General features: G+C 44.7%; 1 protein-coding gene and 1 long non-coding RNA gene across 2 annotated transcripts in view; one reads left to right on the top strand and one right to left on the bottom strand.

Annotated features, from left to right (window-relative positions):
• The window catches only part of LOC311614275, a 198,951-nt gene that overhangs the window by 15,919 nt on the left and 166,484 nt on the right, over window positions 1–16,548 (top strand). The gene's annotated exons all lie outside the window — the stretch shown is intronic.
• Window positions 1–16,548, bottom strand: part of SDCCAG8 (SHH signaling and ciliogenesis regulator SDCCAG8) — a 191,577-nt gene that overhangs the window by 100,244 nt on the left and 74,785 nt on the right. The window contains exon 13 of the mRNA XM_084868881.1: window positions 9,433–9,575. Coding sequence (XP_084725007.1) covers window positions 9,433–9,575 — 143 coding nt within the window. The remainder of the gene's footprint in view (window positions 1–9,432; window positions 9,576–16,548) is intronic.

Raw genomic sequence — 16,548 nt, 5'->3', positions numbered from 1 at the left:
CTTAATTCTCCTACAAGGAGGAGGAGAGGGGAAGTTACTCATCCTTTCAGAGAACATGCTAGACTCCCCCGCTGCCAACGAGGGAAGGAGACGGGGAGATGACAGAGGCCCATGAACCGAGGCTCCTGAGCCATGGAAGAATTCCTGATTCCCTCTGAAAGCTGTTTTGTGCTTATTTCTGAGTAGGAGCTGTGAGCAGGGGATCTGGAGTCCGCGGGACACGGTTCAGCCCGCCTCCTCTACTCCTCCCTCCTTCCGGGCTGTGCGACGTCATGGGCTGTGTGATGTCACAGGCTGTGTGACGTCATGGGCTGTGTGACGTCACGGGCTGTGTGATGTCGTGCCTCCCCCCCCCCCCGGACCCCCTGTCCTTGGAGGGGTTGAGAAGACAGGGAGTCTCCATCTTCTGTGTAAAATATCTTCTTAAAAAAAAAAAAAAACCACTTCTGGTCCTTGGCAAAGCATTAGCTTTGTAAAATGAAATAGAAAGTCAATAATACTGTCATAACTAAGTGTGGTGTCAGATGGGTACTTATATGAGCTGACACTTCATAAGTTATATGAGCATCTACTTTCAAAGTGGCACACTAATAGAATAATTGACTATTTGTTTAACCTAACATAACACTGCATTGTGTTTCAGCTGTAATCAGAAAATACGTTTTAAAAAAATGAATTACTAGAAAAAAATTTAAGAGAGCCAATACAGCCCTGTGATCATGCGCTCGGATATGTGGCAGTTTCGAAGTGTAATAACAGTTTCCAAATACTCTCAGTTTTTGTAAGCATCTTGTGGCAGACCAGGTCACAGCCCACGGCTGGGCCCGTGCTAGACGCTCCTGTACGCACCCTTTCTTCTCTCTCCACGTTCTGAGGGTGCTCTGAACAACACCCCAAAGCCTGGGAGAGCTGGCCACGCCCCTCGGGACTGGCCACAACGGAGACCCTCTCTCTCAGAACCAACGGAGCAGATCTAATCTTCCCTCCTTCCTCTTAAGCCATTCCGCAGGGAAAGCCGGAGGCTTCGCTTAACAGACCAGAGGCAGCGGAGGGGCCCCTGCTGTTTTACCTCCCAGCACCCCGAAGCCTTCCGCTTCGTCCTGGGGTGCAGGGAGGCTCCCAGAGCGGGTGGGTGCACGTGACTCCGTATGGAAATCTGAACTGCAGCTTTTGAAACTGGAAGCTCAGTCACTTCCTTAGAGTTTGAGATCAAAGGCATTTCCTTGCCCTAGCGCTTTGGCTCAGTGGACGGAGCGCCGGCCTGCAGACTGAAGGGCCCTGGGTTCGATTCCAGTCAAGGGCACGTGCCTGGGTTGTGGGCTCGATCTCCAGTAAAGGGCGTGCAGGAGGCAGCCGATCAGTGATTCTCTCTCATTGATGTTCTATCTCTATCTCCCTCTCTAAAATCAATAAAATTATATATATATATATATATATATATGTTACATTATATTACATGTATACAATATACATATATAGATTATCACTTTGACAGGCTGTTCATATACACATACAGATGTGTATATGTTTACTGTATACATGTATAAAATATAATATAACATATAATTTTATTGATTATCATATATGTGCATACACAATATACATATACAGATGTACATATGTATATTGCATACACATGCACATATATAATATGTAATGTGTAGTGTGTAACATGTAACACGTGACACACACACATATATTGATATATATATATATATATATATATATATATATATATATATGAAGGGTATCTCCTTTGTCTTCCATTCAGGCGGCTCCGTGGTGTGGGAGAACCTGACAGAATGAACCAGCCTGTCAACAGAAGCCAGGCCCTGACATGACAGTTAGAAAAGGACACAAAGGGGCATCGCCCCGCATCCCTGGACCAAGAAAACACTCAGGCCAGCCGCGTCTGGCCTTTTTAGATGGTCTGGCTTTCGGAGGGCGTGGTCCTCCGTCCACAGCGGTCTGGGAAAAGGACGCAGACTCAGAGGCGTGTGCTCTCACACAGGTCGGTGCGGAGAGGCGGGCCTGCCTCAGTGAGCCGCCAGTGACAATCACAGCCGGACGTCCACAGCGGCCTGTTGTCAACGGCGTCCGCAGAGCGATCGGCCCACACGGATGGAAACAGGAGTCTCGGGAGAGGAATTTTAATCCCGTGGCTCTTCAGAGCTCGGAGAACATGTCACACACACACACACACACACACACAGGACGGCGCTCCCGCCGCTTTATGGAAATGCAGGGAGGAGGCGGAGGGGAGTGACAGTTGCTCTGTAATATGTGAAGCGACTGTGGCAAGTGATGAGCCAAAGGACAGTTTCGGAGGAGAAGCCCACGCCAAGACTGAGCCTCGCTGGCCTATTTATACCAGCGCCGGGAGCAGCCAGCGCGTATTTCTATGGTAAACGTGTGTGACTGACTCTCGGTTGGATGTGGGGACCAGTTGCATGAGCCCCCCCCCCCCTACCGGTCCGCACTGCGTTACGGCCGATGGCTGACAGCACAGGCTCTGGAGGCAGATTGCCGCATGACCCTAGATGAACCATCTTAGTTCTCTGGGGCTCAGATGCCCTCGCTGTAAAACAGGGGAAAGCTGGTCTATTATTGCTTTCTTTTTTTAAATATATTTTTATTGATTTTTTTACAGAGAGGAAGGGAGAGAGATAGAGAGCTAGAAACATCGACGAGAGAGAAACACCAACCAACTGCCTCTTGCACACCCCCTACCGGGGATGTGCCTGCAACCAACGTACATGCCCCTGACTGGAATCGAACCTGGGACCTTTCAGTCCGCAGACCGATGCTCTACCACTGAGCCAAACCGGTTTTGGCTATTATTTCTCTTTAAAGAGCTACTGTACGTCCCAGGCACCAGGCAGGCCCTAAGCTGCATGTATCCTTAACCCCAGACAAGGATGCATTTAGATATTTATAGTGTAGGCTGCATTTAACTTACTCTTGTACATACACATGAACCTCCCAAATGCCATCGCCCTCTGCAATTTCCCATGGAGTGCCCTTCATTCTCATTTTCCTGAATCCCAGTGCTGCCAGGGCCAGTAAGAAATTATCCATCCTGCCAAAACCGGTGTGGCTCAGTGGATAGGGAGTCGGCCTGCGGACTGAAAGGTCCTGGGTTCGATTCCGGTCAAGGGCATGTACCTTGGTTGTGGGCACATCCCCAGTAGGGGGTGTGCAAGAGGCAGCTGATCGATGATTCTCTCTCATTGATGTTTCTAACTCTCTATCCCTCTTTCTTCCTCTCTGTAAAAAATCAATACAATATATTTTTTTTAAAAAAAATGAAAGAAAAAAAAAAGAAAGAAATTATCCATCCCTCTGTCCCTCTGTCCCTCTAACACCTGACCTGGATCTCCCTTCTGGATCTTACCATTTGTCTTACTACTGGAGGCCCAGTACATGAAATTCATGCACTTGGGATGAGGGGGGGGGGGAGGGGGTTGTCCCTCAGCCTGGCCTAAGCTGGCAGTCGGGCATCCTTAGTGCTGCGCAGAGGAGGGAGACACTCATGCCATCACCGCTGCACTGGCCAGCCGTGAGCCCGGCTCAGGGCTTCTGGCTGAGTGGTGCTCCCGCTGTGGGAGCACACTGACCACCAGGGGCAGCTCCTGATGTTAAGCGTCTGCCCCCTGGTGGTCAGTGCACATTATAGTGACCGGTCATTCCACCCATTGCTCTATTTGCACATTAGCAAAGGCTAATATGCAAATAGACCGAATGGGGGAATAACAGGTCACTATGATGTGTGATGACCCCCGGGGGGTATGCGTGGAACATGGCGGGCGCTGGCCGTGGTGTGATGGTGGAGCAGGTGAGCAGGGGCACCAGACCAAGGTGGGGCACCGGCGCCAGTCACTGTCATCAGGGTAAGCCCCTGGTGGTTACTAAAAATTCTCTGCTCCCACGCAACGTGCGCAACCCCCCCCCCCCCCCCGCAGTACGGTGCTTGCACCCGCTGCCATCGCCCGGTGCTGGCCCTGGACACTCGGTGCCCTCAGGGGGTGTGCGCGGTGGCCCAAGCCGCCCCTAGGGCTTCTCCGCCTCCCCCTGCTCCTGAGGGGAGACCGGGGCAGCAGCCGCCTCTTGCACCGCTGCCAGTGAGGCCCCCATCGCTTGGCGCCTTTGGTGGGTGTGAGCAGGGCTGGCCCTGCAAAAGAAGGTGAGGTTGCCACAGGCTAGAGGAGGCTGGGGGGTATGTTAGGTGTGCAGAGCAGCAAAAGGGGAGGCGAGTCCAAAAGTTCAAGGGCGCTGCATCTGCTTACGTCTGGCCGGAAGTCAGCCCGGGAGGAGATGGAAATGGTGGCGATGAAATAACACCGGGAGCCTGCCATGCTGAGTGGCCGGGACATCCGGAACGGTCCGAGAGGCACCACGGGAGGGCGTGAGAGCAGGTGGCGAGACAAGGAGTACACACTCGGCAGTGGTTGGCGGAGCGGACGGGAAGAACGTGAGGGACTGTTTTCATACCCCATGGAGGTCAGCCTGGACCATGAGGAATGCAAATGGTGGGCATGGAGGTCAGTCTATGTCCTTCAACCTCAGGATACATCTCAGACAAAGGGCACTCCACGCAGTTTAAATGCCTAACACCTGGAAAGCGGAACTGCACGAGACACCGTGGTAAATCATTGTTAGAGTCATTGACGACCGGAGCCAAAGGAAACCTAGAAATCATGTAATCTAACCTAATTTAAAAAATATATATGTATATATTTAATTGATTTTTTTACAGAGAGGAAGGGAAAGGGAGAGAGAGCTAGAAACATCGATGAGAGAGAAACATTGATCAGGTGCCTCCTGCACACCTCCCACTGGGGATGTGCCCGAAACCAAGGTCCATGCCCTTGACTGGAATCGAACCTGGGACCCTTCAGTCCACAGGCTGACGCTCTGTCCACTGAGCCAAACTGGTTAGAGCCTAATTTCGATTTATAGGGAAGCAAGCAGGTTCAAAGAATGAAGCAATTTGTCAAAAGTTGCAAAGACAGTGAGTGCCGAAGGGAGATGCTAAAGCCCAGTGTCCTCAATCTTGGGGTGCGGGGCGGCTCCCCTAAGAATAGTGTGTGGTTGTCATTGTCCCACTAAGGCACATGTGTCAAACACAAGGCCCGCGGGCCAAATCCAGCCCGCCAGGCCTTGCAATGTGGCCCGCACCGCGCTGTCATCACTGCACTCCGCTGTCAGTTTATGACATTGTCAGTTTATGACTGTTCAGTAAACCATTCGGCCCGAGATTTAGGCTGGATTTTAGATTTTGGCCCCTTCTCTGATTGAGTTCGACACCCCTACACTAAGGCCACCCCAATGCCTTCTGTAGCCTTTGCTGATCCACTGCAGGCCCGTCAGTCTCCCCCACGGCCCCTAAAATCCTGGTCCTCGCTGGGTGTCTGCTCCATCCTCAGCGGAGCTGACACTTCCAGCAAAAGCATCTGAGGCCGAGCCTCCTGGACCACCTCCCTCCTCACACTGCACTCCTCTCACCACACCTGCACCGGGCATTTCCTCCCAAGTCCCAAATAGAGCAGTCACTTCCCTGGGCGACTCCCTCTGGTAACGGGCACCCAGTGGATGCGGGCTGGGAGCTCTGTGTGCCGTTAACCGCAGCCTTTCTCACTCGCCGCCCCAAGTGCTTCCTGAAGAGGCCTTTCTGCTCTGTTTGACTGACGCCATCCCTGCCCAGGACTACGATTGGTGCTTATGTTCTCAACAGGCCGCTAGCCATCCTCTCCTCCCTAACCAACGTGTCTCCACATTGACTTTTTATTTTTAACAATATATTTTCTATTGATTCAGAGAGAAGGGAGAGGGAGAGAGAGAGAGAAACATCAATGAGGAGGGAGAGTCATTGATTGGCTGGCTCCTACAGGCCCCCACTCTGGGGATCCAGCCTGCAACCCCAGGCCTGTGTCCCGACCAGGAATTGAATCATGACCTCCTGGTTCACAGGTCGACATTCAACCACTGGGCCACACCGGCTGGTTTCACGGTGTCTTTTAATTGCCTTTCAAAGCACACATCTGAACCCATAGTAGTCCAAGCTCTCTTCACTTCTTGCATTAAACAGCCTCCTGCGCGCTTGTATCAAATACGTTAGGCTTTGGAACCATATTCAGTCCTGCCCTGGTAGTGCCATAGGCAACAATATCACGGAAGCTGTGCCCACCAAAACTTTATAATGGGTGTGTGACTTTTATGTGTCGCCAGTTATGATTTTCCCTTCTCCCCACAACACTCTAAGAGCAAAAAGCCATTCTTAGCTCAGGGCTCATAAAAACACAGGAGACGGGTCAGACTTGGGCTGTGGGACCTGCCTCTGGTCCTAACCGGTCTTCCTGTTCCCACATGAACTCCGCAAGTTCCCTCTCCACACTGCTGATTGGGTCAGCATCCCACCACAAGCTGATCACGTGGAGAGCCCTGCTGACCACAGGAGAGTAGCCCGTCACCCTCACCGATAGTGAACCTACAGAAACAGAGACTAAAAAAGCAATTCCATTTACCATCGCACCAAAAAAATTACGATACCTAGGAATAAACTTAACTAAGGAGGTAAAAGACCTATACGTGGAAAACTACAAGACACTGAAAAAAGTGATAGAGAAAGATGTAAACAGATGGAAGAACATACCATGTTCATGGATTGGTAGAATCACCCTCAGAATAGACGAAACTCCGGTCTCCTTCCTCTATGCTAGGGGTGTCGAACTCAATCAGAGAAGGGGCCAAAATCTAAAATCCAGCCTAAATCGCGGGCCGAATGGTTTACTGAACACTCATAAACTGACAATGTCATAAACTGACAGTGGAGTGCAGTGATGACAGCGAGGTGCAGGCCACATTGCAAGGCCTGGCGGGCTGGATTTGGCCCGCGGGCCTTGTGTTTGACATATGTGCTCTATGCCAAGGGCCAAGCAATGTAGTGAAAGATAGTAAGTGCTCAGTTAACTATCTGTTAAATAAGTGAATGTCATACTTACTGTTGGGATTTTCAATAACTGTTGAATTTCTATTTTTTTTTTTTAAGTCCAGTTAATCAATAAAGGGAGATAAAAAAAAAAAAAAGTGATAGATTATTGTCCTTTCATACTGATCTACAGAGTTCTACTCCAGTTTTTAAATTTCAGTTGCCTGGAAGATTTGGATTCTTATTTCATTATTACTTTATAACATGGTTTTCACATTCAATGTTAAACTTTGCTCAGAATATGACATTTAAAAATGTTTGTGTTAAGAATAAATGAAGAGCTATCTGTATGGGATTTATTTCTTTCAGCTGGAATATATGGAAGGGAGAGACACCCACGTTTCCCAGACACTTGAAATACTGAATCAATAAAGAATGATAAGGGGAAGTAAACTCTAAAAAAAAAAAACCCTCAAAAAGTGCATCAGCAATATTTAACCTCACAACCAAGTCACATTTGCAGTGCGGAAGAGAGATATATATTCAGCCCCTTACACGTTTATCGCCACCTTTGCATTGCTGGGCTTTGCAAAATACGGAAGCCTAAAATGCTTACAAAACAGCAGCACACCTAGAAAACAGGGAATCACACTGTATTTCCTGTAAACGCGAGGGGTTAAATTGGTATACATAAAACTCAGTAGATATAGCTTTCTACAGAAGCCAGCAAAACTGTTTTTCCTTAAGAACAAAAGAATTCGTTACCACTAGCCACTTGCAGAGTTGCTGTATCTTATGATATGCTCTCCTTGCGAGAAACGGATCTTGTCAGATGGCACAAACGGGCATCTCGCAGGAAAACTCTCCGCGAACTATGACTTCAGAAACTAACTCTCAGAGTGAGACAGGGGCCTGGCCAAGGGGCAGAGCCGGGATTAATATTTATTTACAGGGAGGCACGCAGAGCGGTCCTATTTCTGGGGTTTGGCGGTGCCGAGCACACAAATGGCTGCTTCTCAATAGAAATCTGACAAGGAGGACTGTTCTCCATCGTGATGGGACTGGATTCCGAAGCGGGGATGCTGACATCACCATGGGGACTCTGTTAGCGTGCCTTCTCAGCTCTGCAGAAGGACGCTTTACGCGGGCATCCAAAGAGCAGCTACTGTTCTGCAGCATTAAGCAATCGTCTTTGTCATAAAAGTGCTTTATCTATTGGGATTTATCCCCCCCCCAGATATCACACATGTAGAAATGATGTACTTTCTTTCCTTCTCTCTCTCCTTTTCTTTCATTGTTTAAAGGAGAAGTTGGCAATATTCCATTTGGAATATTACCGTAGCAAAATGTTGTAGGTTTTTTTTGTTTTTTTTAACAAAGTTTGATTTTTAACAGAACGAGAGACATCTTGACACTAGCCTAAAACTTCGGGAGGTTCACCAACCTCCAGAATATTTTTTTTTTCTCCCCAAAAGCAGGCTGTTCAAGTGGTGTTTCTCTCCATCTGTTATCCTACCGTGCTCAGAATTACATGCTCATATTTAATGGAAAAGAGATCAGTCCCCTTTCGGAGTTGAAATTCAACATATTACTATGATTAGAAGACCAGTGTTTTTTCTAAACCAAGAACCAAACCAGCTCTTACAAACCGACATGTGTATTTAGACAAAGTTCTACCCAAAAGCTGAAAAACTCCCCCAAACTGAAGACACCCGGAGGCTTGACCCGAAAATGGAAAATTATACGAAAACTGAAAGTGAGAAGCAAGCGCTTACAGGATAATGAGGAATGCCTGCAATCGCAGTTCGACTTTTTCTCTGCTGTATTTCTGTGTCTCTCTCTGTGTGTGTGTGTGAGTTCAATATAGCAGATTACACGATGTTTGCTACCAAAAATACCTTATTGTCATTTGGGGCTGAGTTATGTGGTTACTGACGTTTTAGGACAATGATACTCTCATAACACAATACCCCATGACAGAAACGATAGGCAGCGAGACCAGGAGGGTGCGAGCCTGGTTATAATGATGCTTGACATGTCAACAGTGCAATCTATTTCATCTCAACACCTTACACCTCCCTATGACCCGGGCTTCTTGTTAGTAATGGTTCCGCCTCAATTTGCATCACAGGGTTTGATTTTTGCCTCTTGATTTTGCCTCTTGTGCCGCTGACAGCGTCTGATTACTTTCTTACATATATTTCCCCGGGATCCTTCAGAGCAGCATTCTTATTAGACACGGGATTAACACGCGAGGGGGGTGGTAGGAGAAACATGTCAGGTTGCTTGTATTGATGGAGAATCGCCTAAATATTTGAGCATCTTTGGGGACAGATCAGTCACTCCCTGCCACACTCATCACTCACATGTCTGCGTGTTTTGCTTCTGTGCGTGAGACTTCACTCCCAACAACTGCTTGGAAGCCCGTGGCAGCCCGCGGAGGGCTGAGATGGGGGCCCCGGCGGGGAAGGGGGTCAGGGGGTGCGGAGCGGGTCTCGGGGTACCTGGTGCGGTGCAGCTGGCGCTCGGTCTCGGCCAGCCTCTCCGTCAGTGTCAGGAGCTGCTCCCCGGCCCCGGCCGCCTTCTGCTGCTCCCGCTCCAGGTGCTGCTCGCTCTCGCTCAGCTCCAGCGTCAGCCGCTCTATCTCCTTAGGGGGAGAGGCAGGGAGAAAGCATCCGGATGAGACACAGGCACTGGATCGCAAACCTGCATTTTGCTACGCATTTCAACGGGATAAGAAATTATTAGGAAATGTAGGCTAGCGTCCACTTGATGACAAAGGGAATTAGCAAAGCCAAAAAATGCACATTAGTAAGGAGTTTTGTGGTTTTTGTTTCTGGTTGTTTTTTTTTGTGTGTGTGTTTGTTTGTTTTTTTGACCATAGATGAAGTCTCATTTGAAAGATGAAATGATTAAATGAGAGGAGTCAAAATGGGTAATCTGTACTTCCATGCGCAGGCTCAGTTTCCTTAAAAATAATCTGAACTTCAAATGTCACTGCTTTTACAATGCAGCGTTCCTGTCGGTGAGAGCACATCACATACATGCCAGGATTACATCAATATGTGGCTCCCTCCCGAAAGATGCACTTGTGGGTTTTATTTGAATATTTTGAAAACCAAATGAAAGGGTAATATAATTTAAGACATCTTTTAGAAAAAAGGTACAAAAGGAGGTATCATGATGCTGCTAAATATTATTTTTTTTAAAATGATTTAGGAAAAAAAATACAGTGTGAGAGTGTATAAGATTTCTCAGCTAAAATAACATTACATTAAAGTTGCATTATAAAAAAGCAACAAAAGTACTCTCAGTTAATAAATATAAACATCTAAAATATGGGAACATGTATGTTGGTTAATTTCTTAGTCTTGGGATGAAGTTATCTTTATCTTGCTGAAACTCAAATATTTCAAAGCAAAAATGCTTACATAGAACATAGTTTTAAATAATTTATACATTACAGTAGAAACATTTATTTATTATAGAACACCTATAAAAATTTTAAAGCTACAAATATTCATGCTATTAAAACAAGAAGGGAAAAAAAAGGAGAAACATTTTTAAATTCAGCAGAAAGCAAGAAACAATTTCAAAAAATGCAAACCTTTTTAAAAAACAAAACCCTACCCAGGCAGATTACTCTAAACTTCATATTTAAGTACATTTCAAATTTCCTCACAAATACAATTTCCAACTATATTTAATACATCAGGTAAGAAAAACTAATTAGTTCTTTCTGTAACATTTATTTCACTATAAGTATTCAGTTTACCCTTATCAAAACCACATATTACTAGCAATATAATAAAACAGCTTCTTACAAATACTCAAGTATTGTTTTAACTTTACAAACCTATGTAATAATGAGAATATCATTTTTATTTGGGAGTACATTTTCTGGATCTTTCAGATTAAAATATGAATAAAACTTATTTGTTTCTTTTAAAAATATTTTCAACTGCTCAAGTTATACCAATATATTTCATCTCACAATTAAATAGATGAAAAAAATAACAGGAAAATCTAATGCTTTGTGCAACATTGTGAAATAAACAAAAGCAAAGAAATACAAAATTTAAATTATATATTGACTTTGAAACTTTAAAAACCCATTCATTCTTTTTTTTTTTCCTTTTTCTTTTTTAACACAGTGCTATACATAAGACACTGCATTATGTTGAATTCAGTTTCCATCTCTTCTGCACAGACTTTACCTATTCAGTTGGGTAAAAATGAGACACACACACACACACACACACAAAGACTAGTAGAATACAAAGCATGTAAGAAATAAAAACAAAGGAGTATTAGAGAAAACCTGCGCTTTAAAAGGCCAGATTAGGAAAATATCAGCATGGACAAGCGAGTGGGAATGCAGGAAAGGGCACATTAGCCCGTGGGATGATAGATTAGACCACATTATGAAAGGCCTTGTATCCTAGACAAATAGAACTGTATTTTTCTCATATAGAATGAGGAGATATTAATGGTTTAAACAGATATGCAATATGAGAGAAACTGAGCTTAAAAAATAAACTGGATCGATGTGTGAGGTTAATTTGAGATGGCGGAGACCACCAGCACGGAGATCACACACAGTGGCAATATTACAGACAGGTGGAGCAGAGACATATTAAAATATACACTAAAGACAGAGATATTAAGAGGACATGTGAGTTTATGGAAATTAAAGGAGAGAGGTCAGAAGACATCAAAGATGACTCCAGAATTTTGAACTGAAGAAAAGAATGACAGAACAAAAATGTAAAAGATTCCAAACTCTCTTAAAAAGAAAAGATGGGATGATTTTAATAAGCAATATACAATGATAACATAGGAAACCTGATGCTGATAATGAGTTTTTAAGTATAAATCATCTGCTTTCATATATATATATATATATATATATATATATATATATATAAAATTGATTTTTCAAGAGGAAGAGAGGGATAGAGAGTTAGAAACATCGATGAGAGAGAAACATCGATCAGCTGCCCCCCTGCACACCCCCAATTGGGGATATGCCTACAACCAAGGTACATGACCTTGACCGGAATTGAACCCGGGACCCTTCATTCTGCAGGCTGACGCTCTATCCACTGAGCCAAAACAGTTTCGGCTCTTCTGCTTTCTTAATCTCATGTAACAAGAACCCAGAGGCTTCCCTGGGAGCCATGCAAACACCAGGATTGAGACGAGAGACCCAAGAGTCAACGCAAGTCAGGGGTTCAGACACAGCCCTGGCACCTTTCGGCTCTGTAACCATGGACATGACTCTGGGTTTCCTCGGTCTGCAGTGGGAGTGCTAACTGGAGCATGTTCCTAAAATGACCATGAAGATTCAATCAGAGCACTTAGCAACTGTCCAGAACACAGTGAGAGCTGAATTAAAGATGGCAGCCTCATTATCATTTCTGATTTCTTCTTCATCTCTCAAGAACAGCAAACACACACACACACACACACACACACACACACACGATCAAATACAAAGCATATGAAACACAACAACAAGTGAGTATTCGAGAAAATCTGTGTTTTAAGAAATATATTAGCATGGGCAAGAAAGTGGGAAAGCAGATAAGGGCACCGAGAGTCATAGAATGCCAGATCAGACCACATTACGAAAGGTCTGGAATTCTACCAGGAAATGAATAAAACTGTGTTTTTCTTATATATAATGAGGAGGCGTTAATGGTTTACACAGGAAGGCAGTAGGAGAGAAGCAGACGAATGACCTTCCTGAGGATACATGGTTATCACAGAGGATTAAAAAGCTCTCGACTTCATTCAGTAATGCTTCCCTCATCAAGCGCTATTTTGGTGAAATCGGGAATAAAATTTTATTATCATTTCCAACTGCAAAAAGCATTTTGTCGGGAAGATATAAAGTCCCCGCCTGCCTCTGGGGATCTGGGCCAGAAAAGGAGCTAATTGGTGCAGATCGTCAAACCCAACAAATAATATCCACCCAGCCGGGCTGGGGCTCTGCGCCTCTCCCCGCATTAGGAAGAGCCGCCATGGCACCAACTCCAACAGTCAGAAGGGGAATGGCTCGCCAGCGATGCCATGCCCCCACTGGCAGGGTGAGCCTCTGCCTCACCCAACTAGGTCAGGGCTGATGCCTTGCTGTAGGCAGCGGCTCTGGGACCAAAGACCAAGGACAGTCACAGGCCTTTAAGCGCACACTCCTCTTAAAGGGCCCTGCTAACCCGCAGTGCCTGCTGTGCCGCTGAAAAGTCCAGATTGCTTTGCACTTCACCAAAAGGTACAGCCCGCCTCAAGCCAGGAATGCAGCTGTCGGGACAACGGGGAGTCCCAGGGGCAGGAGATGGAGCAGGGAGGACTTGCTGTTCATTTGTAATCTAATACACCGTGGGACGTGCTTTCCTCAATCGGGGACATAGAAGCTTTATTTTTATGATCAGTTAAATTTTCTTATCAAAATAATATGACTAAGCCAAAACCGGTTTGGCTCAGTGGATAGAGCATTGGCCTGCGGACTGAAAGGTCCCAGGTTTGATTCCGGTCAAGGGCATGGACCTAGTAGAAGGTGTGCAGGAGGCAGCTGATGGATGTTTCTCTGTCATCGATGTTTCTAACTCTCTATCCCTCTCCCTTCCTCTCTGTAAAAACTCAATAAAGTATATTTTTAAAAAACCAACAACAAAAATCCCCCAATATGACTAGTTTGTGTTAAATAGCACTCAATTGCTTAACACAAAGAAGGATACTGCCCGTTACCCCTTACCATCTCCAAGCCTAATTTTCAAAGGCACACACTATGCCCTCTTCTGATATTTACCTTCATTTTTTGTTCAGTGACATACTCGTAAGGCTATTTCTTGATTTTGGCAGTATTAGACATTTTCTATCGACCTCCTGTGATAAAACAGGTAATGATCTACATCTCTTATACCACCCACCCAATACCCGCTCCTCAACCTCCCCTGTAAAAATTTTGGTTAAATCATTAGTCAGTCGTCCATTTAGATTATAATGACTATAGAAATAAATTTCACTACAGAGACATGAATTATTTTGCTCAAATTAATTTTCTTGTACAATATTCTATTATTCCTGGAATTAATTGCCACGTTATTACTAGTTTATTTTTCTAAGTAACTGACGTTTCCCTCTCTACCCTGCCCACAAATGAACAAACAGATTTGTCAAGTACCCATCAATAATATTTTTCCCAATAATGGAACACATCAGAAAAATGATCAGTTCCTTTAAAATTTTTTTTCCCCTTGATATATCCTTTTGGTTTCTTATGCCTGGGCCTGGTTGGTGGCTTTATTGTGCCAATCCTTACCCATTTTCCTATTGGAGTTCCCTGTTTTCTGGCTGTAAGTCATCCTGTTTTTAGAATTATTCTCTTTTTGGTGGAAGTTTATTCTCCAGGTAACTTTCATGAGAAAGGATATATGAATTAATACATTTTTAAAGTACCTGTATGGCTGAAAATGCTGTTATTACATGCATACACTTGTTAGTTTGGCTGGGTATCAAAATCTATGCTGAAATTAAATTTCATTCAGGATTTTTTAAGGGGCTAATCCACTGTCTTCAAGATTCTGATATCACAACTGAAAAGCCCTAGCCCATTCTGATTCCTAATCCTTGGTCTATAATTTGCTCTTTTTGTATCTGAATGCTTTCATGGTCATTTTCCCCGTGGCACTTTGAAGCTTTACAATGTTGGGAAGTGAAATAGGCCTTTCTTCACATTTTGTGCTGTGTGGACTCTTTTATTTATTTATTTTTATTATTTTTTAAAAATATTTTATTGATTTTGTACAGAGAGGAAGGGAGAGAGATAGAGAGTTAGAAACATCGATGAGAGAGAGTCATCGATCAGCTGCCTCTTGCACACCCCCTACTGGGGACATGCCCTTGACCGGAATCGAACCCGGGACCCTTCAGTCCCCAAGCGGATGCTCTATCCATTGAGCCAAACCGGTCTCGGCTGTGTGGACTCTTTTAAATCAGGAGGTTTATTTTCTTTAGCTTAGAGAAGTTTTCTTGTATTATTATGTTAAAATATTCTGATGCCACACATTTCAATATTTCCTCTTCCTGGAACTCCTGGCCGTTGGATTTTGCTTCTGTTGGACTGATCATCTAATTTTCTTGTATTTTCTATCTCTTCATCTTGGAAGATTCTCTTGACTTCATCTCCCAAAACTTTTACTAAATTTAAGAGAAGATTTCCACCACACTTCTCATTCCCATGAGCTGCTTCTTGTTTTCATTGTTTTACATAGCATGCTATTTTTATTTTTCTGGTATAATCTCCTATCTATTGGAATATTATAGTATTTCAAATGTCCTTCTCTGCTCATTATAAATGGTCCCAGGTTCCTTTTTCTGTGTGTCTGTTTTAGACACTCCATAATGTCAAAGGCTTTCTTCAAATACATAGTGGTACTTCATCATATTTTATTTTATTTTATTTTTTATTTTTTTAATAGATTTTATTGATTTTTTTTTACAGAGAGGAGGGGAGAGAGATAGAAAGCTAGAAACGTCGATGAGAGAGAAACATCGACCAGCTGCCTCTTGCACACCCCATACTGGGGATGTGCCCGCAACCAATGTACATGCCCTTGACCGGAATCGAACCTGGGACCCTTCAATCCGAAGACCGAAGACTGGCGCTCTACCGCTGAGCCAAACCAGTTTCGTTAACAAACGTTTGGCTGCAATGGTTTTTGGGTAAGAGGATAATTTAGATTTCTGGTCAGCAAATACTCACTTCTATCTTCCTTCCACTGGGAGTGGAATACACTCTCTCTCCTCAGTGACTCTGGGCTCGGCCACTTGATTTCCGTTGGCCAGGGAGCTTTCCATGGCCACGGTGACAGCGGAAGCCATAGCCTGTTTGTGTGGTTTGGCCCTGCTCCTGTGTTCTGGTGATTCTCCAGGAGAAGAGCGTGCCCTTGAGAGCTGGCCCCCTTTGGCCTGGATCACAGAACACATGCATGTGGAGCAAAACGAAGCCTAAACCGCAGCCTAGACAATCTACAACCACAGCCTGAAGCAGAGCCAGCGGTCAAAGGCAGCGTGGAGCAGCCAGACCTCAGCTGACCAGAAGCATAAACATGGGCACAGATGATTGCTCTTGTGAGCTGTGAGGTTTTCCACTATGAAATAACTGACAAAACCCTTCCAAGATATAAGGAGCACCACAGCTGCAGATCACCTTAACCTTTTCTTTGATCTTTGAAATAGCCGCAAGAAGCATACAAGGCAGTCATGTTCTATCCAAAAATATAATTGAGGGTCAGACATTGAATGGCTGTCCACAGAAGTAAAGCTAGGCCTCAAGCCAGATCCGACATCACCAACTCCACACCAGCCATGTGTTAGACAATGGCTTTCCATCTCTCTTTTTTTTTCTTTTCCTTTTGACCAAGATCCATAGAAAGAAGTCCATTTTACCTCACAATTCAGAAATGTACACACCCTCTCACACATGCACAAATGGAACTAGCATTTCAGCAAACCATCTTCACTGTGTGTGAAATACTCAGATGTGTCCTATTCCTTCTTATTCCATTCTACCACTTTAAAAAAAATCATCTGATTTCTTCTTATAAAATTGACTT

Source organism: Pipistrellus hanaki, assembly GCF_964339955.1.
Source record: "Pipistrellus hanaki genome assembly, chromosome: 20".
NCBI lineage: Eukaryota > Metazoa > Chordata > Mammalia > Chiroptera > Vespertilionidae > Pipistrellus > Pipistrellus hanaki.
Note: the sequence above shows the minus strand (reverse complement) of the source record. Positions and strands in the feature narration are given on the sequence as shown.